Below are 24,149 nucleotides of genomic sequence, written 5' to 3'. Positions count from 1 at the left end.
AAATTTTAGGATTGCTTATTCTAGCTTCAAGAAGAATGCTGGTGCGGTTTTGATTGGGATTGCATTGAATGTGTAGATAGCTTTGGGTAGTATTGACATTTTAACAATATTTATTCTTCCAATCCATGAGCATGGAATGTTATTCCATTTCTTTATACCTTCTTCAATTACCTTCATAAGCTTTCTATAGTTTTCAGCATACAGATCTTTTACATCTTTGGTTAGGTTGATTCCATGGTATTTTATGCTTCTTGGTGCAATTGTGAATGGGATCAGTGTCTTTATTTGTCTTTCTGTTGCTTCATTATTAGTGTATAAGAATGCAACTGATTTTTGTACATTGATTTTGTATCCTGCGACTTTGCTGAATTCATGTATCAGTTTTAGCAGACTTTTGGTGGAATCTATCAGGTTTTCCATGTATCATATCATGTCATCTGCAAAAAGTGAAAGCTTGACTTCATCTTTGCCAATTTTGATGCCTTTGATTTCCTTTTGTTGTCTGACTGCTGATGCTAGAACTTCCAACACTACGTTAAACAACAGCGGTGAGAGTGGACATCCCTGTCGTGTTCCTGATCTTAGGGGGAAAACTCTCAGTTTTCCCATTGAGGATGATATTAGCTGTGGGCTTTTCATAAATGGCTTTTATGATGTTTAAGTATGTTCCTTCTATCCCGACTTTCTCAAGGGTTTTTATTAAGAAGCGATTCTGAATTTTGTCAAATACTTTTTCTACATCGATTGACAGAATCATATGGTTCTTTTCTTTTCTTTTATCAGTGTGATGTATCACATTGATTGATTTGAGAATGTTGAACCAGCCCTGCAGCCCAAGAATGAATCCCACTTGATCATGGTAAGTAATTATTTTTATATGCTGTTGAATTGGATTTGGTAGTATCCTGTTGAGAATTTTTGCATCCATATTCATCAGGTATATTTGTCTGTAGTTCTTTTTTTTTTTTTTTTTTTTTTTGCTGGGTTTCTGTCTGGTTTACAAATCAAAGTAATGCTGGCTTCATAGAATGAGTCTGGAAATTTTCCTTCCCTTTCTATTTTCTAGAACAGCTTGAGAAGGATAGGTATTATCTCTGCTTTAAATGTCTGGTAGAATTCTGCAGGGAAGCCATCTGGTCCTGGACTCTTATTTCTTGGGAGATTTTTGATAACAGGTTCAATTTCTTCACTGGTTATGGGTCTGTTCAAGTTTCCTATTTCTTCCTGTTTGAGTTTTGGAAGTGTGTGGGTGCTTAGGAATTTGTCCATTTATTCCAGGTTGTGCAGTTTGTTGGCATATAAATTTTCATAGTATTCCCTGATGATTGCTTATATATCTGAGGGACTGGTTGTAAGAAATCCATTTTCATTCATGATTTTATCTATTTGGGTCATCTCCCTTTTCTTTTTGAGAAGCCTGCCTAGAGGTTTATCAATTTTGTTTATTTTTTCAAAAAACCAACTCATCTTTATATTGATCTCCTCTAAAGTTTTTTTAGATTCTATATTGTTTATTTCTCCTCTGATCTTTATTATTTCTCTTCTTGTGTTGGGTTTGGGGTGTTTTTGCTCCTTTGCTTCTATTTCCTTTAGGTGTGCTGTTAAGATTTTGCATCTGGGATTACTATTGTTTCTTGAGATAGGCCTGGATTGCAATGTATTTTCCTCTCGGGACTGCCTTCGCTGCATCCCAAAGCATTTGGATTGTTGTATTTTCATTTGTTTCCATATATTTTTTAATTTCTTCTCTAACTGACTGGTTGACCCATTCATTCTTTAGTAGGGTGTTCTTTAACCTCCATGCTTTTAGAGGTTTTCCAGACTTTTTCCTGTGGTTGATTTCAAGTTTCATAGCACTGTGGTCTGAAAGTTTGCATGGTATGATCTCAATTCTTTTATACTTATTAAGGGGCTGTTTTGTGACCCAGTATGCAATCTATCTTGGAGAATGTTCCATGTGCACTCGAGAATAAAGTATATTCTGTTGCTTTGGGATGCAGAGTTCTAAATATATGTCTCAAGTCCATCAGATCCAATGTATCATTCAGGGCCCTTGTTTCTTTATTGATCCTCTGTCTGGATGATCTATCTATAGTTGTAGGTGGAGTATTAAAGTCTCTTGAAATTTCCATATTCTTATCAATAAGGTTGCTTATGTTTGTGATTAATTGTTTTATATATTTGGGGGCTCCTGTATTCAGCGCATAGACATTTATAATTGTTAGCTCTTCCCGATGGATAGACCCTGTAACTATTATTAACAGCCTTCTTAATCTCTTGTTACAGCCTTTAATTTAAAGTCTAGTTTGTCTGATATAAGTAAGGGTACTCCAGCTTTCTTCTGACTTCCAGTAGCATGATAGATAGGTCTCCATCCCCTCACTTTCAACCTGACGGTGTCCTCAGTTCTAAAATGAGTCTCTTTTAGTCAGCAAATAGATGGGTCTTATTTTTTATTCATTTTGATACCCTATGTCTTTTGGTTGGAGCATTTCGTCCATTTACATTCAGTGTTATCATGGAAAGATATGGGTTTACAGTCAGTGTGATGTCTGTAGGTTTCATGCTTGTAGTGATGTCTCTGGTACTTTGTGGACCTTGCAACATTTCACTCACAGAGTTTCCCTTAGGATCTCTTGTAGGGCTGGTTTAGTGGTGATAAATTCCTTCAGTTTTTGTTTGTTTGAGAAAACCTTTCTCTCTTCTTCTATTCTGAATTACAGAGTTGCTCGATAAAAGATTCTCGGCTGCATATTTTTTCTGTTCATCATATTGAAGATTTCCTGCCATTCCTTTCTGGCCTGCCAAGTTTCCATAGACAGGTCTGCCAGTACTGTTATGTGTGTACCTTTTTAAGTTAGAGCCTGTTTATCCCCAGCTGCTTTATTTTCTCTTTATCCTTGTATTTTGCCAGTTTCCGTATGATATGTTGAGCAGAAGATGGATTCAAGTTACGTCTGAAGGGATTTATCTGTTTCTCTAGGATTTCAATGCCTTTTTCCTTACCCAGATCAGGGTAATTCTCAGCTATGATTTGTTCAAGTACACCTTCAGCCCCTTTCCCTCTTCTTCTTCTGGAATTCCTATGATACAGGTATTGTTCCATTTGATTACATCAGTTAGTTCTCTAATTCTCCCCTCATAATCCTGGATTTGTTTATCTCTCTTTTTCTCAGTTTCCTGTTTTTCCATGATTTTATCTTGTAATTAACCTATTCTCTCCTCTTCCTCTTCAAATCAAGCTGTGGTCGCCTCCATTTTACTTTGCACCTCATTTATGGCATTTTTTAGCTTCTCATGACTATTTATTAGTCCCTTGATCTCTGTAGCAATAGATTCTCTGCTGTCCTCTGTGCTTTTTTCAAGCCCAGGAATTAATTTTATGGCTATTACTCTAAATTCTTATTCCTATTTATATTGCTCAAATCGTTTTGATTAATTTGTTAGCTGTTGCTACTTCCTGGAGTTTCTTTTGAGGAGAATTCTTCCAGTTCGTCATTTTGGGTAGTCCCTGGGGTGGCTCCAAACTGCAGGGTACTTCCCCTGTGCTGTCAGGAGAAACTTGTGTTGCTGGGCAAGGCTGCAATCCGACCTGATACCTGTCCCCAGCCCACCGTTGGGACCACAGACTGTTGTGTACCTTATCTTCCCCTCTCCCAGGGGCAGGACTCACTGTGGAGTGGTGTGACCCCAGTCTGGACTACTTGCACACTGCCAGGCTTGTGGTGCTGGTTCGATGGGATCTGGCGTATTAGCCAGGGTGGATCAGCAAGGTGCATGGGGGTGGGAAGGGTAGGTTTAACTCGATTTGGTGTCAGTGGTCCCCTGCGGCAGGGGCACTGCAGCACCAGGAGGGAGGCAGGTCTGTCGGAGGGATGGATCTACAGATGTACAGCGTTGGGGAAGCAAGTTTGGTGATGGGAACTGGTTCCCTTTGGAATTTCAGCTGGGATATGGGAGAGGGAGATTGTGCTTGCCAGTGCCTTTGTTCCCCCGCCGAGCTGAGCTCTGTCTTCCAGGGCTCAACAACTCTCCCTCCCAGTGTCGTCTTGCCCTCCCTCTGGTGGAGCAGAGCTGTTGACTTTTAACATTCCAGCTGTTATGTCCTTCTGGCTGTCAGGACTCATGGAGCCCGGCCCCTCTGTGTTTGCAAGCCAGACTTGGGGGCTCTGCCTTGCTGGACGGGCTGCCCTTCCGCTGCCCCGGCTCCCTCCTGCCAGTCCGCCAGTCCGTGTAGCTTGCACCGCCTCTCCGCCCTTCGTACCCTCTTCTGTGGGCCTCTTGTGTACACTTGGCTCCAGAGAGTCCATTCTGCTAGTCTTCTGATAGTTTCCTGGGTTATTTAGGCAGATGTGGGTGGAATCTAAGCAATCAGCAGGACGAGGTGAGCCCAGTGTCCCCCTATGCCGCCATCTTCCCCTGTCTCTTCCAGGATCCAATAGATCTGATTCAATCTAATAAAATATATGAATTTGGTTCAGGGGTAGTCCAGTTCAGGCTGTATACTTTAGATAAGAAACCACTGTTCGTTCCTCTAGTCCATGGAAGGTGCTCCATGTCTGTTAGACTCATTTACCTGAAATCTGCCTTGTCTTGTTTTTAAGGCTGGAAAATCAAGTGGTGATTTCTCATCACTGAAACCCGCTGAGTCCATTAGAACGACTGGCCACGTGTCTCAAAAAATTTTAGCACCAGCACATTTCTGGTATATACCATCTAAATACAGGCTAAAGAGTTGAATATAAAAAGATGAAGGTGATTAGCCAGCTTTCAGAAATCAGTTTCAACGCTTATAGCCAGTTATAACACACACAATACTTACTGTATTTTGAAAAACAGAAAAGAAATTCATGCCTATTAATCATGCTGTGATTCTCACCTCTTCTGCATCAGTGCTGTTTAGTTCTTCTGCTTTAATTTTATTGTAAGTATCCAATATATCAGTACAGCTCTGATCCCTAAGAAACAAGTAAGTCAAAAGATACTTCAATATATTATTTTTAAAATCAGAAGTCAGCTCCTCTGGAAGATAAAACTGCTTCTTACCCAATAAATCGAAGTAAGACATCAGTTACAATTTTGGCTGCTTTAACTATAGGACTATCTGGCTCATTGAAAGTCCTGGCATTATGCTCAATGTAGCGAACCTCCCACATTAATGCTGATATTCTCCTATGAAAGAAAAAATAACCCTGTTACTTTTTTGATACATATAAAGTCTGTTCTAAGAATTTACAACATAGAACAACTAGGCACTCAATCATGGCATGTCAATGGTGTTCTAATATATGTATGTAACTTAATATATGTGTATAACTGATATGCACAAATATAAAGGTATATAGTTACAGTATTTGAAGTGTAGGAAGCATTAAGAACCAGTGGACTGCATATTGGAAAGAACTGACCCAGGACATCATGGGTAAATAGGGATTTTAATGAAATAAGTATAAACACAGTGTTTTGATAAAGTCAAGGAAATGTTTAGTTTTCAGTGGAAGAAATGAGAAGATCAAGAAAAAAAAAGAAACCAGGTTTCAGAAAAATAATTTTATGTAGTTACTTTTATGATATGTATTATCAAATTAAATTGTAGGTAATGTTATAAAATATACCCAATTGGCTATATTTACAGCCAGCTCATGTTGGAATAACTGTGATTAGGACACAGTGGACTCTGGGGTTAGAGATGTACCAAAGGGTGCCCTCTACTACTCTCTCATAATTGACTCCCAACTGAAATGAAGAAAAAAATTTACTTGGCCCTTTATCTAAACACATTTTAGGGCTGGTAATTAAATCTAACTGCTGCCTAATTCCTCAACAAGGGATTTAAACATGCTCCGACTTTCTAGAGCACCTTAATCATGATGAATCCACAAATCACTTACTTAATCTGCCTTTAATAAACTAAAGTGAATGATAGTTTTTGTTTCACATGTGATTTGTGCTACTCATAATTTCTTCTCTGTCCTTTATTCCATACTCCTTACCCTGGAAGACTGAGAACCTATCAAAAAAGGTAAATTAGTGTTCCAAATCTTTAGAAGAAATTTTGGAGTATACTGAATGATTATTTTATAGTAAGAAAACACAGATCTCACTGTATCATTATACAAAAAGGAACACAAAAGATGTAAAGCTATAAACTTTATAAATAATAAAACTAAACAGACCTGTAAAAGCGATTTTCAAGTCTCCGCCTGATGGTGTTGAGGTCAGTTGGATAAGCAACTACAGTACAATACAAGGGATAGGCACTGAGATCCACTGGAACAGCAAAAGGGCTGGCAAAATCTATAACATTACCAAAATCAAAAAAGGTAGCTATAAAAGATATTAATGTTTCATGTTAACAAACAAAAACTTTATAAATTAGAAGGGAGGACAATATACTACATTACTAAAATTGAATGATCCAATTATGCAAATATTAGACAAGTATCATTAAAATGTTATTCTTTTTATTTGGACATAATATCTATGAATCATGTATGATACATTGGTTCAAATCAGGTGCAATGAGATGAATAAAAGGAGAACTTCAAATCTGTCTTTTCTGGATAAATGCCAAACAGCTCAAGTGATATGTTTTAGATAATATAGCTTAGACATGTAAGTAAAAAGTATTACTCATCCACTGTGTATCAAAAAACTCAACCAAAGTCAAGCACAGAGAATAGCTAGAGAGCCAAAGTGACTCAAGAAAGTAAAAGACCACTATATACCACGTCTTCACTATTATATAAGCTCCCAGAGAATAGAAAAAAATTTATCATTCATTACACTGGCCAAACATATAAAATATTAATATTAAAACTAGAATCACTTGATTAAAAGTGCCTCTTGAGTTAAAAGTATACAGTGAAAAATATATTTCCTTTTATAGAACTTAAAATTCTGCTGGTTTTCCTTGTTCCTTCCTAATATTCTTTCATATTCACCGTACCCAGGGACAGAAGGTGGTTGATGCCCTGAATAACCCGTTCACATTCCTCATCTCTGGAGTGAGCCCCCCACTCTCCTTCCTGGGGTTTGTATAGCAAAGCAGTCAGTTCCTCCTGGGACACAGGAACACCAGCACCAACTTCATCTGGAAAGGCAGCTATGTATAAGATTAAAAATCAGAAATGATTAGCTTCCAATACTGTGCTACTGATACTGAATTATAATTCATTTTTAAAAGCATATTTACTTCCTTCTGGAATTGGCTCCATATCCCAAGGGCTCATCTTTTCTCTCTCATTATTGTCCCAGCTATTAAAAAATAACAAGATACAAATCAAATTCACAGGACACTTACTTTTATATACCACCATAATTTGCATGACTTCCTGGGGGTAAAATTTGGAAAAGGGCAATACAGTTTCCCTTAAAGTACAATTTCACTTACATAAAGATGATTAACCTTTAATTAATAGAGAAAGCAAAAAAAAAAATTAGAGAAAATATAGTTCACCAATATGAAATAGAGAGCAGTAAACTTACACTTAGTTTTACTTGGTTTTTTGTTTGAATTCCAATCAAGCATGTATTCAATATTAGCCCAGGGTACATAACGAAAAGACCTCTTTGGAAAATTCCTTTCAGGTTAAGAAAGTCAATTTTAATAGATCAATTCTTTCTGTGAGATAATCTACTTTATCCTAATAGTTTAAGAATAACAGCATCTCCAAAATTTTATTATTCCCTTGTGATCCACAATATGCAAAGTTAAAGTCAGTCCTCACAGAATAAACATTAATCATTCTTGAGAAGAAAACTTCATTCATTAAGAATCTTAAAATGCTGGTATTTAATGAAAAACTAAAGTAAATGTTGTAGACAAATAGTACGTCCAAACATAATACAGTCACCTATGCCTAGAATTCATACCATTAAATAAAAGACTGGGTACTAATATTCATTGCTATGTTCCAAACAATTACTTTAAACAATGAATTAATTTCAGGATTCTTCATGAAATAATAGTTGCAATTCTTGTCTAAAACAAAAATACTTAAAAGAAAATACAGGCATAAGGGAGGTACAAATAAGTCTTCAGTTCCTGCTTTGTTTTAGCACGCATATTGGACCAAGAGGTTTATCATCAAATTCCTTCCTTACAGGTACCAGGATTACTTCCTTAATGGTACAGGTTAGATAAAGATAAGTCAAAGTAACAACGTAGTATTCCTGGTAGGGTCAGAAAGTCCAGTTAGTACCACAGTATTATATCAGGCATAAAATACCATAACTGTACTTACTGAACACTGTAGCACTGGAAAGAACTATCAGGATACTCTGGTTGAAAAGGTTGCTGACTCTCCACAGTCCCAAACCACCAGGCATCATCAATTATACTGCGGAATCTATCACCTATAATGTTTTTGGAAATTCTTAAAAGGATGTTTTTGAGAGTAACAGCTTTGTTCACACTTTAAATTGCTACTTTTTGTTGGACAAAGTAGCCTTGTATCTAGCATTATTAGAGGTTTCAATCTGAGTTTCCCAGATAAGTAAATTTTATATTTTACTCTAAGGTTTTGACTTCCAAGTACTAGTAATCTTTCTGAGATAAATCAAATATGTCCATGTCTTCTTAAATAAATGTTACCACATATAATCTAATTTTTATCAATTACTTAGGATCATTATTAGGCATACTTTTTCTTGTACTGTACGTATGTTACTACAGTTCTTTTCCTTTTTGCTTTCAGCTTTTTGCCTTTAATAATCTCTTCATACTATTCTGCCTCTAAAGGGCTAAGGATTATAAAACCAAACCATTGCAGACAAAAATGTTTCTCCCACATAAGAAAGGAGAATTCAAAAGTACTAATAGCAACCATTTACACAGTATAAATTTTACACATTTAGGTTCCATCTTAAGTGCTATCATTTATTGCTCACATCACCTTATGGGTGTGTTCTGATGTGATTGTTATCATAAAGATAATGGAAGTGGGACACAGAGAGATTAAAAACTTGCCCAAGATCAAATAGCTAGTGAAGGGTTAAAGGAAGGGATAGGAGAGGAGGGAAAGGGAGAGGAAGAGAAAAGATGCAGAAAGAGGTAGAGGTACAGAGAGAAACAGAGTGAGAGAGAGAGAGAGAAAGAGTGACAAAGAGAGAAAGAAAGAAAGAAAATCACAATCAGTAATGGCCTGCTTAAGAGCCCAAGTGTTAAGTACTCTATATTAGGCAGTACTCTACATTAGGGCAAGTGACATTTGATGGTTTTTTTTAAAATTCAGATTTGTATTCTAATGGATTAGATATTTGCAGAAAGATTAGAGGTTATAGGCTAAACACAATGTGCATAAAATCACCTAAACATAACTGAGAAGGAAAATTTAATTTGATTTTTCTAATTTGGTTAACAGCTTTTACCAACTAGATGTTATACTAGCTTATTTCTATTAAATTATAATTAAAATGTTACTCTATTTCAAACTTAATTGTTATTAAGTGAGAATTTTATACTCACCAATCTGCCAGTTCCTTTCTTTGGCTTCATTATAAAACTGATGTAGCACAAGGAAGTCAATGACATCTGGCATGTCATGATACCTGTATAAAAAATAAAGCACATATGAATCAATATACAAATATAACAGCATATGATATTAAATATCCAGAGATCTATGTTTAAAGTGGAGTCATTTAAAAAATGTTGTAAGCCTCAAGGTTCCTGCAAATGTCTTTACTTAAACTCCATCTGCTTTTGTTAGTCCCCTGCCTATTACTCTATCACTTTAATAACATAAAGACACCAATGAAGGTCCTTAAAGCTTAGTATAAGGTATTTTATATTAAGGGGTCTTAATATAAAAGAGTCTATAATTAGAAAAGTATGAATTGATGTTCTTTCATCTCCTCAGATTTCAAACTCTAAGAAATGTGCCGCTGACTAATCATTTATTTTATTATTAACAGAAGTAAAAGCAACTACCATGTTTCAACCACATCATTAGACATTTATAAAGGTTTTTCTTTTAATTCATCATAACAATCTTGAGGCAGTTACTAACATTTACATTTGCAGATGAAGGCATAAATTCAGAGAGGTTAAGTAACTTGCTCACAGATATATATCTAGTTGATCTTTAAACAATACAGGTTTGAACCCCTGCAGGTCAACTTATATGCAGACTTTTTTCAATAAATATGCATATATATACTGTAAATATATTTTCTCTCTCTTTATGATTTTCTTAATTACATTTTATTTTCTCTTGCTTACTTTATTGTAAGAATACTATATATAATACATAAAACATACAAAATACATATTAGTCAAAAGTTTATTTTATCAATAAGGCTTCTGTTTAACAGCAGGCTATTAGTAGTTAAGTTTTTGGGGAGTCAAAAGTTACATACAGATTTTCAACTGTGGGGGGTCAGTACCCATAAGTCCCCACATTGTTCAAGGGTTAACTGTATACACACACAAACATACTACAGTACATATATGTTTGCTACACACACACATGCATGCACACACATGGAAGTTTATAAATATGTATATATATAGCTATTACGTGTAAAAAAAAGAAACATTAAACCCTGGTCTTTAAAACTCTAAAGCCCATAGTACTATAGTATTTTCTCTCCCATCAAGCCTTGTACTCTGCAGAATAAATGATTGGGATTAAAACACACACACACACACATACACACACACACACAAGCGCACACACACACACACACACACACACACACCCAGAGACAGCTACTCACTTAATGGAAAAAGATTCTCCAGTCATTTTGCCTGAAATGGGGTCCAGAAATGCAAGCTTCAAGCAACACAGTGTAGGTGGTCCAACCTCATATTTGATTCCTACAATCTTAACAAACTCTTGTTCCTATTCGTGAGAATACCAATAAATTATTACTTTCAATATAAATGCCTGACAGTTGCATATTATTTCATTATTTTTTGAACAATTAAAAAACTATCTGAATACCCACCAAATACTAAGCATTCCACTATGTGTTAAAGGCAGTAAGACATAGTCCTTGACAATATCAAGTCATAGTATACTTCAGGGCTCTAAACCAAGGATAAGCAACCAAATCCCCTTGAGAACATTTTTAAAATTCATATTCTTAAAACCTACTCCTATAGAATTGAATTCAATAGGTCTGGGGTACAAGTTTAGTCATACATATTTTGAAAGAATTCCCCAAGGGATTTTGATGTTTTTGCCTGGTTAAGACATGTATTATGTAAGTATGCGGGTAGACATGTATGTGTGTATTTGTGTATGTGTATACACATGTATACATGTATACATGTATGTGTATATCTTGTTCTTCAAGTTGGAAAAACAAAAGAAGAAAACATGCATAAACCTAACTAGAAATGATGATGTATGTATCTATGTATTTATGAAGGAATGAATATGTATTTACAGTCAGAAAAACCTCCAAAATATTAAACATACCTATTTTACTCAATACCATGTAGCTATATAGGTACTGTATCAAAAAGGATAATCCATAAAGTACCACAAAGTTCTGAGTTTCTTGGGATTTATGATATTTATGATATTTACTTAAAGCCACTGGAACCTCAAGGGTATCTGTAATCCACACACAAAATCAGTTTATAGAGCCTCAGAATATACAAAGCTGCTCAGGAAAATAACCACACCAGGGAACTACTGCTTTGCTCCAAATATAGAATGGTATACACTAGACGACTTGAAGCTTGAAGAAAATTAGGTCAAGTAATCAAGACAAGAAATAGCATACAAATTTCAGGAAACATAAAATGGGACCCATAACACATGTACAAGAGTACGGTACATCTCCTTATATTAGACACACAATCAATAATGAAATATGTACAAAACTGAGAAAAAGCTATATATAGGCAAGTAACTTAATTCCAAAGCTACTTCATTTAGTTTATGAAGTATCAAAACTACTTCATAGTTTATGAATTTGGCCAACTTACCCTGAGATCCATTTTATTCCATGGCTGTTTTTGTAAATTAAGGCTGTATATTTTTGACTTCCTTACAGCCCGCACATAAGCTTCATGTCCTTGCCTGAAATAGATAAGCTAAAACAAAAAACATAAGGTATTAACAAGCAGTATCCTATTTAATTAACAACTCTATGTATCCCAGTATATACTGTTACAAATGTCTTCTTCTCTTTACAACGAAATTATAATTTTGAAAAAAAATGTATAACTATTTGTCACTATCAAATAATGTTCATTCAGTATTCATGTCTATGTTGCCTGTACTAAGTGCTGCATAAAAACACTGCATATAAGTATTGCATATAAACACTGTATACACAATCCTTTTCCTTCTAGCTGCTTCATAAATTTCTGAAGAAAGAGGAACCAATGACAAATGTACACAGAACTGATCATATTTTAAAGTACTATTTTTAAAACTATAAGAGTAAAAATATCAATAATAACCACGTTATTCAGATATAATTTATTACATATATATTACTGTATACAACAAATATTGATTGAACATATGTGTGCAAGGCACTGGGTGCAGTGGTAACATACCAAAATAAAATCCTTTCCCTCGAGGATATGGGCAGACAGGTAAACATATGAGTATAATATAAGGCTGAATATACTAAATGTCGTAAGAGAGAAATAACTTAGGTGAAAGCTCAGGAGGAAAGAGCAGCAGGTAAATGGAAAGTAGGAATAACATCCAGGAGAAGTTGGCATTTAAGTTAAACTTGTAAACATGAGTATTTTCAAAGGCAATGATCTGTGGCTATGGCCATTCCAGGCAAAATACTGAAGGCTTAACATTTAAAGTAAAAAGTAATGGTGCCATTAAGAGATTGGTTTTATAAAAAGTATCAATTTTATGAATTCTTTAAAAACATTTAATTTATGTATTTCACTGTCTGATTCACTTATATATCTCCTCCATTAGAAGAAGTATGAGTTTTACGAGTTCTTTAAAAACATTCTTTCATTTATGTATTTCACTGACTGAGTCGCTTATATACCTCCTTCATTACCTGCACAATTATCATTACCTAATACACACTACTCCTGAGGCATATAAGCATATTCTAAATTTAACAAAGTAGAGGGAAAGTGATTCCACCAAGGTAAATATGGTCTTATATAAGAAAGGTGTCTCATCAGACATATAATATACAGATTCTTGCTCTCTTTTGTAAAGACTTCTAAGATTAATTAAAGATAACTCTCCTTAGAGGAAGACGGCAGCAGAGCAGGAAGTTCCCAGGCTCCTTTCATTCCAAGAAACACAACTAGATAAATTTCAAATCATCCTAAATACCACAGGAATGGACCTGAAGACTGGCAGAACAAACTCCAAAACTGAAGGGAGAGAAGAGGCCTCACTGAAGAAGGTAAGAAGTGGAGACATGGTTTAGGGGAGAAACAGATTGTGGGTAATGCAAAGGGGAGGGAGCCATGGTCATGAAGTGGGAGAGAGGAGCTCATAGGGGCACACACAAGGAGAACATTTCCCCAAAGCCATTGGCTTGGAAAAAGACAGGGGATGAATTTTGTGAGGTCTTCCAATAAGCCGGGCTTTGTTAAAGTCTAGAGTTTTTTTTTTTTCATTTTTTTTTTTTTTTTTAAATTTTTTTTTTTTTATTTATTTTTGGGACAGAGAGAGACAGAGCATGAACGGGGGAGGGTCAGAGAGAGAGGGAGACACAGAATCGGAAACAGGCTCCAGGCTCCGAGCCATCAGCCCAGAGCCTGACGCGGGGCTCGAACTCACGGACCGCGAGATCGTGACCTGGCTGAAGTCGGAGGCTTAACCGACTGCGCCACCCAGGCGCCCCTAAAGTCTAGAGTTTTAAAGAACAGTGTGTTTGGCTGGTATAGAGCCAGGAGTGCACTGCCCTACTGCTAGGGAGAAGGCAGGCAAACAACTCGGGTACAGACAGTAGGGATACAGTTATCTGAAGCATGCATGGGGCATACACTAGGGAGATTTTTTGCTCTTCTTAGAATATGTCCCTGAGAGGAAGCATTCACAGAGACATCTCTCTGGAAACAAAGGAGGTGGATGGTGCCATTTCCCTCCCCTGCCTCTAACTATAAACACACAGCCACCACAGGAAGCAGCAAAACACTAACATTGGCTGCCTAGCTTCCCCACACCCCTGTGCTCTGGTGGAACTGCCCTTCTCAGTCAGGCTTGCCTTAGTCCCAGTGGAACAGGCCCCTCTCCCAGAAGACCAGAAGAAACCCCTGCCCACACCAAGTCTTCCTACCAGAGAGTACTACAGGGCCTCAGTTCTGATGGAGGTGGTGACAGGTCTCACTACACAAGATCAGAGCCCACTTAGTTAAAACTCATCACGTTCAGACCAAAGTCAGCCCACAGCAGGCAAGGAGAACCTCTGCAGATGAACAGCCTGAAGAATAGAGCAGCCAAAACACAACAGCAGAGTGCAAGCAGCACACATCTGAGACACTCCCTGAAGTGCCAGGCCCTGAGCCCTACATAATCTCTTCTTAATAAGGCCATTACTTTCAGGAGATGGATGCATAACTTTTTTTTTTTTTATAAAAAAGAAGAGAAGAAGGCAAAGACTTAGACAAAATAACAAGATGGAGGAATTCATCCCAAATGAAAGAACAAGATAAGGTCACAGGCCAGAGATCCAAGTGAAACAGATATAAATAACATGCCTGATGGAAAATTTAAACCAATAATCATAAGGATACTGATACTGAAAAAAGAAGACATCAGGGGCACCTGGGTGGCTCAGTCAGTTGAGTGTCGGACTTCGGTTCAGGTCATGCTCTCACGGTTCATGGGTTCGTGAATTCAAGTCACCCATCAGGCTCTGTGCTGATAGCTCAGAGCCTGGAGCCTACTTAGGTTTCTGTGTCTCCCTCTCTCTCTGCCCCTACCCCGCTCTCACTCTGTCTCCCTCTCTCTCTCCTAAAAATGAATATTTTTTTAAAAAAAGAAGACATCAGTGACACCCTTAAGACAGAGATAAAAGAGTTAAAAAACAATCAGATATGAAGAGTGAAATAGAAGAGATTAGAAACATGATTGAGGCAATGAACTGCAGGCTGGAAGAAGCAAAGGAATGAATTAGTGATCTAGAACACAAAGTAATGTAAAGTAATGAAGCTAAACAAATGAGAGAAAGAATTATGCAACAGAACAGATTTAGAGAATTCAGTGACTTAATCAAATGTAATAGCATACACATTACAGGAGTCAAAGAGGAAGAAGAGAGAAAAGGGCATAGAAAATTTATTTGAAGAAACAATAGTTGAGACCCTCCCTAATATGGGGAAGAAAACAGACATCTGGATCCAGGAGGCACAGAGAACTTGCATCAAAATAAACAAAAGCAGGCCAAACAAAGACATACTATAATTAAATGTGTAAAATACAGTGATAAAGTCAAGTCTGAAAGTCAGCAAGAGAAAAGAAGTCCTTAACTACAAGAGAAAAGACATAGGCAGCTGCAGATTTCCTAAAAGGAACTTGGCCAGCCAGAGAGGAGTGCATGATATATGCAAAGTTCTGAATGGGAAAAATCTGCAGTCAAGAATGCCCTATCCAGCAAAGATATCATTCAGAATAGGAGAGATAAAGAGTTTCCCAAACAAAAACTGAAGGGAGTGCGTGACCACTAAACCAGCCCTTCCAAGAAATATTAAAGGGGACTCTGAGGGGAAAGCAGAGACAAAAAAATGACAAAGACTAGAAAGGATTAGAGAAAATCTCAAACAATGATAAATCAAGTAATAAAATGGTACTAAATTCAAATCTGAATTACTCTGAAGGTAAATGGACAAAATACTCTAATCAAAAGACCTAGGATATAAGAATAGATAAAGTAGATAAAAACACAAGACCCATCTATACACTGTCTATAAGAAACTCATTTCAGACCTAAAGACACCTACAGATTGAAATCAAGGGGATGGAGAAGGATTTATCATTCAAATGCATGTCAAAAGAAAGCTACAGTAGCAATAATTATATCAGACAAACCAGACTTTAAAACAAAGACTGTAACAAGAGATAAAAAGGGCAAGATAGCATAATAAAGGGGACAATCACAAAGATATAACAATTGTAAATATGTATGCACCCAACAATGGAACAATCAAATATATGAAACAGTTAATAACAAACATAAAGGAACTAACTGGTGGTTATACAATAGTAGGAGATTTTACATTTTTTTAAGTTTATTTATTTAAAAAAATTTTTTTTAACGTTTATTATTTGAGAGAAAGAGAGAGAGAGACAGAGAGCAAGCAGGGGAGGGGAAGAGAGAGAGCGAGACACAGTATCTGAAGCAGGCTCCAGGCTCTGAGCTGCCAGCAAACAGCCCAGCACAGGGCTCAAACCCACAGACCACGAGATCATGACCTGAGCTGAAGTCAACTGCTTAACCAACTGAGCCACCCATACACCCCTATTTATTTATTTTGAGAGAGAGATCATACATGCATACAAGCAGGATAGGGGCAGAGACAGAGGGAGAGAGAGAGAACACCAAGCGGGCTCTGCACTATATACACAGACACATATATACACATACAATGGAATATTACTCAGCCATCAAAAAGAATGAAATCTTGCCATTCTCAAGGACATGGGTTTAGCTAGAAAGTATCATGTTAAATGAAATAAGTCAGTCAGAGAAAGACAGATACCATATGAATTCACATATATGTGGAATTTAAGAAACAAAACAAATGAACAAAGGAAAAAAAGAGAGAGCAAGGGAAATGGAGAAACAGACTTAACTATAGAGAATAAACTCTTGGTTACCAGAGGAAAAGTAGGTAAGGGTTATGGGTTAAATAGGTGCTAGAGATTAAGGAGTGCACTTGTGATAAGCGCTGGGTGTTGTATGGAAGTGTGGCATCGGTATACTGCATACCTGATAGTAATAAAATTCTATGTTAAGTAATTGGAATTTGAATAAAAACTTAAAAAAATTCCTCCCCTAAAGCTTCCATAAAAACAGGCAATAAATACAAGAAATCATGATTTTGTATATGCCCCTGAAAAATCTCTTTAGGTTTTTTTAATACAGCATTCATCACAGCATGTTCTACTAAAATAACCAAACAAACAAGCATTGCTCAAAAGTCCAATACTTACTGGAAGACACACTACAAAAGGAAACATTTTAATAATATGAATTATTATTCAATATATCAGAGAATGTACAAGCCAATTAGTTAAAATATTATAATTTAACATAATTTTCATAAAAAAATAAAAAATTTTCTCACCAGATAGAATTTAAATCAATTTTTGACTGAGTAATCATAAATAGAGTTATATTATTCAATCACAGGCTTAGTAGGAAGGACTGTCTCATGAAATGACGTTCCTCTAATCATTGAAAAAGGTAGTTATCCTCTAGCATATTCTCTATCAGGTTGGGCATGGGCTTTTTTAAAAAAAAAGAATATCAGGACTTGAATTAGGACTCCAAATACCACTCAATTCTGCTAAGTAGAAAGTAAGTTAAAAATAGACAATTATTTTCATGACTTCACCAGCCAAACAATGTATTTCAATATACTGGAGACACTGTGCCAAGTATTAGAAGTGAAACTGCTTAAAGCATAAAGTTGAACAAAAATCAAAATGGCTACACAAACGTTTTAGTGAAGCTGGATTTTATTTATTTTTTTTATTAATTTTTTTTAACATTTATTTATTTTTGAGAGACAGAGAGAGACAGAGTATGAAGGGGAGGGGCAGAGAGAGAGGGAGACACAGAATTCGAAGCAGGCTACAGGCCCTGAGCTGTCAGCACAGAGCCCGACGCGGGGCCTCAACTCACAAACCGCGAGATCATGACCTGAGCCGAAGCCGGGCGCTTGACCAACTGAGCCACCCAGGCGCCCCAAAGATGGATTTTATTTTATTTTTTTAATGTTTATTCATTTTTGAGAGAGCATGAGCGGGGAAGGGGCAGAGAGAGGGAGACACAGAATCTGAAGCAAGGTCCAGGCTCCAAGCTGTCAGCACACAGCCTGACAGGGGGCTTGAACTCAGGAACAGCGAGGTTATGACCTGAGCTGAAGTTGGACGCTCAACCAACTAAGCCACCCAGGCGCCCCAATGAAGCTGGATTTTAAAGTAACCTTTTACGTCTCTTCTGCAAACCTCCCCTCCTCCCTTTAGCCTTTTGTTTCAGCAACCTGGTACCATCTTAAAGACATGACAAAGGAGGCTGGTAGCAAGTACGCAATTCCTGTCAAAATCAGTTGGATTCTTTATTTCCCTAAAACACTCTCTAGCCCCTCCCTCCAGTGGGCTTGCAGTTGTTGAAGGCCATAGCCTGCTGCAGCCTCCTTTGCCTGGGAAAGCAATAAAGCTATTGTGCCTCTTTATCCCAAACTCTGTCTTCACATTATGTTTTGGCTCTGAAGCATAGAGGTAGATTTTTGACAACACAAAAGATATAAAAATTAATAAGATTCAATCACTGTCCACAAGAAATATATAATGGAGGAGAGCTGCTAAGACAGTGTACATATAGCTATAATAGAGAATATAAATGCCCTAAGACTGATTCAAGTGAGTATTCTTGAGGTTCCAAAAGAAAAAGATTATAACTGGTAACAATTACCTCATCTCCCATCTGTGGGACAAATGGGGAACGTCGTGGTATGGTATCCAAAATCCACTGAGGGGCAAACCATTCTTCATTGGGTTCACCTGCCATAGAAAGCAGTCCTCCTTTCTAAAATATAGTTCACAAATATATAAACCATAAATATATATGAACAGTAGTATGAAAAGTAACAATATTTTAAAAAATCAGATTATAATAAAACATAAAAGTACAAATTTTAAGCATTTTTATTTATCAAGTAATTATGTACATCTGTACCAATAAAATAATCAAGTGAATTCTTTAATATATTGCTCAATTTTGGCTGACAGATAATAATATGACATTATATACTATCTAAAAAACCACAAATTTTCACGTTCCTAGAATACCATGTGAATTCAAGTACAAGTAACAAAATAATTTTTTGCCAATAAAATGGTGACAGTCAAGAAGACAATTCTGTCTACTAAAGCAAGAGGATACAGAATATGTACATAATAAATTTTTTAAGTACTATTCAAAAAACTATGTGGATTAAGTCTTTATAAAGTCCAAATGAAATCATAGTGAAGAGAAACCATCACTGGGATGAAATAAAAACAAAGAAATGGAAGAAGTCCTACATGATTTATTCTACCCTTTCATTTTACAAGTCAAAAATGGAAAGAAATTTATGACTGGAAACATGACAAGAATAACACTTTTATTCTCTAGTGGCTTATCATTTAAAACTACTATATTTAAAAAAGTGATTATCAATATGTTTACATAACAACAAAGATATTCTAGTCTCTACTTTTGGTAACAAAAAATTTAAAAGTTTTTCTTTTAAAGTCATTTTAAACAATTTAGTTTCTCAGATGGAATGTTATTTTTAGAGAAAACTCAAGTGTTATTGATGTGGAGAAAGGCAGCAAAATTTCAAAGAAATTAAACTTCCTTACAATTTATAGCCCATTAACAAGTGCCTGAGATAGGAAGAGTGACCTTCCTCAAGGAACTTACCTGCCTCAATGTTAAAACTTTGTTAGAGGCAAAAGGCAACCTTAGCCTCACATTAGCCTGACCTCCAAGATCCTGTAAAAATCCCATTGGAAACTTCCTTTATCTATACCCTCTCAAGATAGATGTTAGCAATCATCCTCTAAGCATAGGGACTAAGTTTTTACTAGACAGTAGTAAATTACCTTTTCCTAATAACAGGTAGCCCTCAAGGTCCTGGAAACCTTCCTTCCAAATTCCTTAAAACTTAGGCTATCCCTAACTCCCTCCCAACTTGAAAGTATATAATCAGCCACTCCTCCCAACCCCAGTGCAGTTCTTTCTGCCCAGGAGTCCTGTCCCAGTGCTTAATAAAATCACCTTTTTGTACCAAAGATGTCTCAAGAATTCTTTCTTGACCATTTGTTCCTGAACCCCAACATTTCAAATATTACTATTAAATATTCAAATGTCAGAGGCAAAAACAAAAACAGAAACAACTTGTAAATTTACAAACCTTCTTTCTAGTTTGTTTAGGTTTCTTTTGCCTGTCTTCTAGTGACTTCAAATTCTCCTCCTCAGAGCTGCTGCATATTTTACGTGTTGCCTGTCTCGTTTGTCTTTTTGGAGGTTGCAAATTTATTCCAGCATCTGCTGTCCAATCAGAATATTCACTTGATGAATCACTGTAAATATTTCAAAATTATGAATATATAGGTTTAGAAAAAGGAATAGTTTGCCTTTTAATTGAAAGATGATCATTTTGTAATAAAATAGCATTATAAATGACATGGTTTTTGTTCTAACTGAACAGAAAAAATACCAATATAAATTTTTTATCATTAAGGGATTTCAGTGAAATGATTCTTGGATAAAGTATAATGGTTAGTTTCCCATAACAGAATTTCAAATTCAAAATTCCTAAAATAAATAGATACATAAAATAGAATTCAAAATTCCTGTCCAAGTCACAAAATCTTTAAATAAAGATGCCTCTTATCCATGGAAATGGTTACATGTAGCTGTTTTAAAACTCAAATAAATAAACACAGTCTGCTAAGATGCAGAATCTTGGATTTACAAAGCATCTTATTTTACAAATGAGGAAACTAAAGCCCACAGTGACACACCCAAAAAGATACTGGCAGGACCAGGATGAAGCAAGTCTCTGGACTCCCAACCCAGTACTCTTTCTGCTATAAAACACTATTTTAACTCTGGTTTTAAAATGGACAAATAATTTTGACCAAATCTAAACCATTAAAACTACCTGGAAGAGCTTTCACTTTGCCATTCAATAACAGGATCCTCTACAGAAGCATCACTTGTGCCAATGGTTTCATCTTCCTGCAACAAGGAGCCAGCAATTGAGATATATGGTTATTAACTAGCATATTATTAATTAGCACACACTACCTGTTTTATAACACTTTCTATATTTCCTCCAACAAAACAACATTCCAGGTAAAATGTACATAATCATCTTTCTACATATATCTATAACTCACAACTAAGCCTACCAGGTATTTACTACTATCTTATTGATATGGGACATCTTTTATTATTTCAAAGACTAAACAAACTCCTTTAGGCTCCCAAATAGAACCCTCTTAAATGTTAAGGCCATTGTTTAAAAAGTATCTATAGGGGCGCCTGGGTGGCTCAGTTGGTTAAGCGTCCGACTTTGGCTCAAGTCATGATCTCACGGTCCATGAGTTCGAGCCCCGCGTTGGGCTCTGTGCTGACAGCTCAGAGCCTGGAGCCTGCTTCAGATTCTGTGTCTCCCTCTCTCTCTGACCCTCCGCCGTTCATGCTCTGTCTCTCTCTCTGTCTCAAAAATAAATAAACATTAAAAAAAAATTAAAACGTATCTATGTGCCTCTGCCAAGTGACTATAATTACTCTCCATAAGAAAATTAACAATATTTTTATGATGTTAAATTTCAAACATACGGGGCGCCTGGGTGGCTCAGTCGGTTAAGCGTCCGACTTCAGCTCAGGTCACGATCTCACGGTCCGTGAGTTCGAGCCCCGCGTCGGGCTCTGGGCTGATGGCTCAGAGCCTGGAGCATGCTTCCGATTCTGTGTCTCCCTCTCTCTCTGCCCCTCCCCCGTTCATGCTCTGTCTCTCTCTGTCTCAAAAATAAATAAACGTTAAAAAAAAATTTAAAAAAAAATTTCAAACATACCAAAGTAGAGGGAATAAATTACCTTTGTGTATACAATTTCCAGTTTAGACAATAACTCACTGCCTATCTTGTTTTATTTGTACCATCACCAACTGCCTCATACACGGGGGATTATTTTGAAGTAAATCCTTATAAAAATAGCATTTTAACTATAAACATTTAGTAAGATTATGATTCTTTTCAAAACACAACCATAACACCATTATGACATTCGAAGGGTAATGTCAATTCCTGAATATCTAACCATTCTTTTCAGTTGAATATTTTCATAGGTAGGAGAGAGAAGGAAGGACATCATTGATAAGAATTAAACAACGTGTCAGGGGGCGCCTCGGTGTCTCAGTCAGTTAAATGTCTGACTTTGGCTCAAGTCATGATCTCGTGGTTTGTGAGTTCGAGCCCTGTGTCGGGCTCTGTGCTGACAGCTCAGAGCCTGAAGCCTGCTTCACATTCTGTGTCTTCCCCTCTCTCTGACCCTCCCATGCTCATGCTCTGTCTCTCAATAATAAATAAATGTTAAAAAAAATTTTAAAAAATTAAAGAACTCTCAGGGAGCCTGAGTAGCTCATCCAGTTAAGCGTCTGACTTCGGCTCAGGTCATGATGTCATGTTTCATGAGTTTCAGCTTGGGATTGTTGCTCTCTCCACTCTCTCTGCCCCTCCCCTGTTCACACTGTACTTTCTGTCTGCCTCTCTCTCTCTCTCTAAATAAACAAATAAATAAGGATTAAAGAACTGTCCATAGTGGAAGGAAAATGGGAGTGCCATATATTGTCAATGGATAATTAAACCCTAATTATCTATTTAAAAACTAAAGTTGTTAAGAGAACAAAAGGACTGGAGAAGAGAAGAAGAAAAGAATTGGTATAATCTATTCCATTACCATGAATAATTACATCTGAAAAACCATCACTTAGTAATCTCCATAGCTGATGAAGTCAACAGTAATGAAAAATGTGCATTCTGCTGATTACACAGTCAACCAGTTCTAGGACTGTAAACTAGTTATCATTGTTTATGTTCCACTTTTTATTTCTGGGCAGATTTCCTCTCACTCTCTTTTCTCACTGTCCCAAAGCCAAACTTTTGCCGGCATGTCTGATATTCTCAAACAAAATATCTTAGGTACAAATCAGAGAAGATATCTAAAGAAATTCAATTATACTGCTCAAATTTGCCTATTAAAGGCCTTACTAATAAATAATTTTCTTAAAAGAAAAACACTAAAATAAGTCTCTATTAAAATGACTTTTAAAAGTAAACCCAAGGTGATAATACTAACTGGGAAACAAACAATTACACTGAGTAAATAATAGTAGATATCTAACCTCTGAGGAGCTGTCTGAGTCTTCCTGTACACCTGAAGTTTGACATGATGCTTGTGAATTATGTTCTATATTGGACCGTGTTTGGTAAGTATGCTGACGCTTGCGCTGTGTCCTTCGTAAAGACCGCCCATAGCTAGGCTGATAATCATTCTGTAATACAAAAAAAAAAAAAAAAAAAAAATAGATTTAAAAAAATGAAAGGCTCAGTGAACATACACAAATGAATATATATAAAGCAAATCAATTGGGCAGGGGTAGGGTGTGGGTGGAGGTAATAATCAGGAATAAATTCCCAAAAAGAAAACACAAAATACAGCTACATATATATATATATATATATATATATATATACACACACACACACACATATACATACATATATATGTATATATATACATATATATGCACATATATATACATATATATATGCACATATATATACATATATACATATATATGTATGTATATACGTATAGGTATATATACATGTAAGTATACATACACACACACACACACACACACACACACACATATTTAAACCACCTTCCATTAATATTGATTACTTTCCTACTTTGAAAATTTTGTGATCAAATTAAAGACAGTCCTGAAAGTTTGGGCTGCAAGAATGTGCCCACTCAGAATTTACATATACCATTTTATTCACAATTTATTACAAGATGAAGCACGATACCTATATCATACCTATATATACATAATTCTTTTTTTAATCTATTTATTTTGAGAGAGAGAGAGAGAGAGAGAGAGAGAGAGAGAGAGAGAGAGAGATTGAGTGCATGCACACGAATGTGGGGGGGTGGGGTAGGCAGAAAGAGAGGGAGAGAGAGAGAATCCCAAGCAGGCTCTGTGCTGTCAGCCCAGAGCCCAACGCAGGGCTCCATCTCACAGACTGTGAGATCATGATCTGAGCCCAAGATCAAGAATCAGACTCTTAACTGACTGAGCCACCCAGGCACTCCTATATAATTCTTAATATAATATGTACTTTAGTTCTTTAAAAAATGACATTCAGCAAACTGATTAAAAATAAAGACTTAATTTTAACAAC

The 24,149-nt window shown here is 36.3% G+C and overlaps 1 protein-coding gene across 6 annotated transcripts in view; it reads right to left on the bottom strand.

Moving 5' to 3' along the window:
• The window catches only part of BRWD3 (bromodomain and WD repeat domain containing 3), a 241,550-nt gene that overhangs the window by 75,697 nt on the left and 141,704 nt on the right, over positions 1–24,149 (bottom strand). For all 6 annotated transcript variants that reach the window (XM_081793975.1, XM_081793970.1, XM_081793972.1 and 3 more), the window contains 13 exons: positions 23,084–23,233; positions 20,837–20,913; positions 20,084–20,252; positions 18,598–18,711; positions 11,945–12,052; positions 10,723–10,847; positions 9,470–9,552; positions 8,247–8,358; positions 7,196–7,257; positions 6,950–7,105; positions 6,177–6,297; positions 5,047–5,172; positions 4,880–4,958 (listed from right to left, as the gene is read on the bottom strand). In XM_081793975.1, coding sequence (XP_081650101.1) covers positions 4,880–4,958; positions 5,047–5,172; positions 6,177–6,297; positions 6,950–7,105; positions 7,196–7,257; positions 8,247–8,358; positions 9,470–9,552; positions 10,723–10,847; positions 11,945–12,052; positions 18,598–18,711; positions 20,084–20,252; positions 20,837–20,913; positions 23,084–23,233 — 1,482 coding nt within the window. The remainder of the gene's footprint in view (positions 1–4,879; positions 4,959–5,046; positions 5,173–6,176; positions 6,298–6,949; positions 7,106–7,195; positions 7,258–8,246; positions 8,359–9,469; positions 9,553–10,722; positions 10,848–11,944; positions 12,053–18,597; positions 18,712–20,083; positions 20,253–20,836; positions 20,914–23,083; positions 23,234–24,149) is intronic.

Source organism: Panthera onca, chromosome X, assembly GCF_046562875.1.
Source record: "Panthera onca isolate mPanOnc1 chromosome X, mPanOnc1 haplotype 2, whole genome shotgun sequence".
Taxonomy (NCBI): domain Eukaryota; kingdom Metazoa; phylum Chordata; class Mammalia; order Carnivora; family Felidae; genus Panthera; species Panthera onca.
The sequence above is the reverse complement of the archived record's forward strand: the minus strand, read 5'-3'. Positions and strand labels throughout refer to the sequence as shown.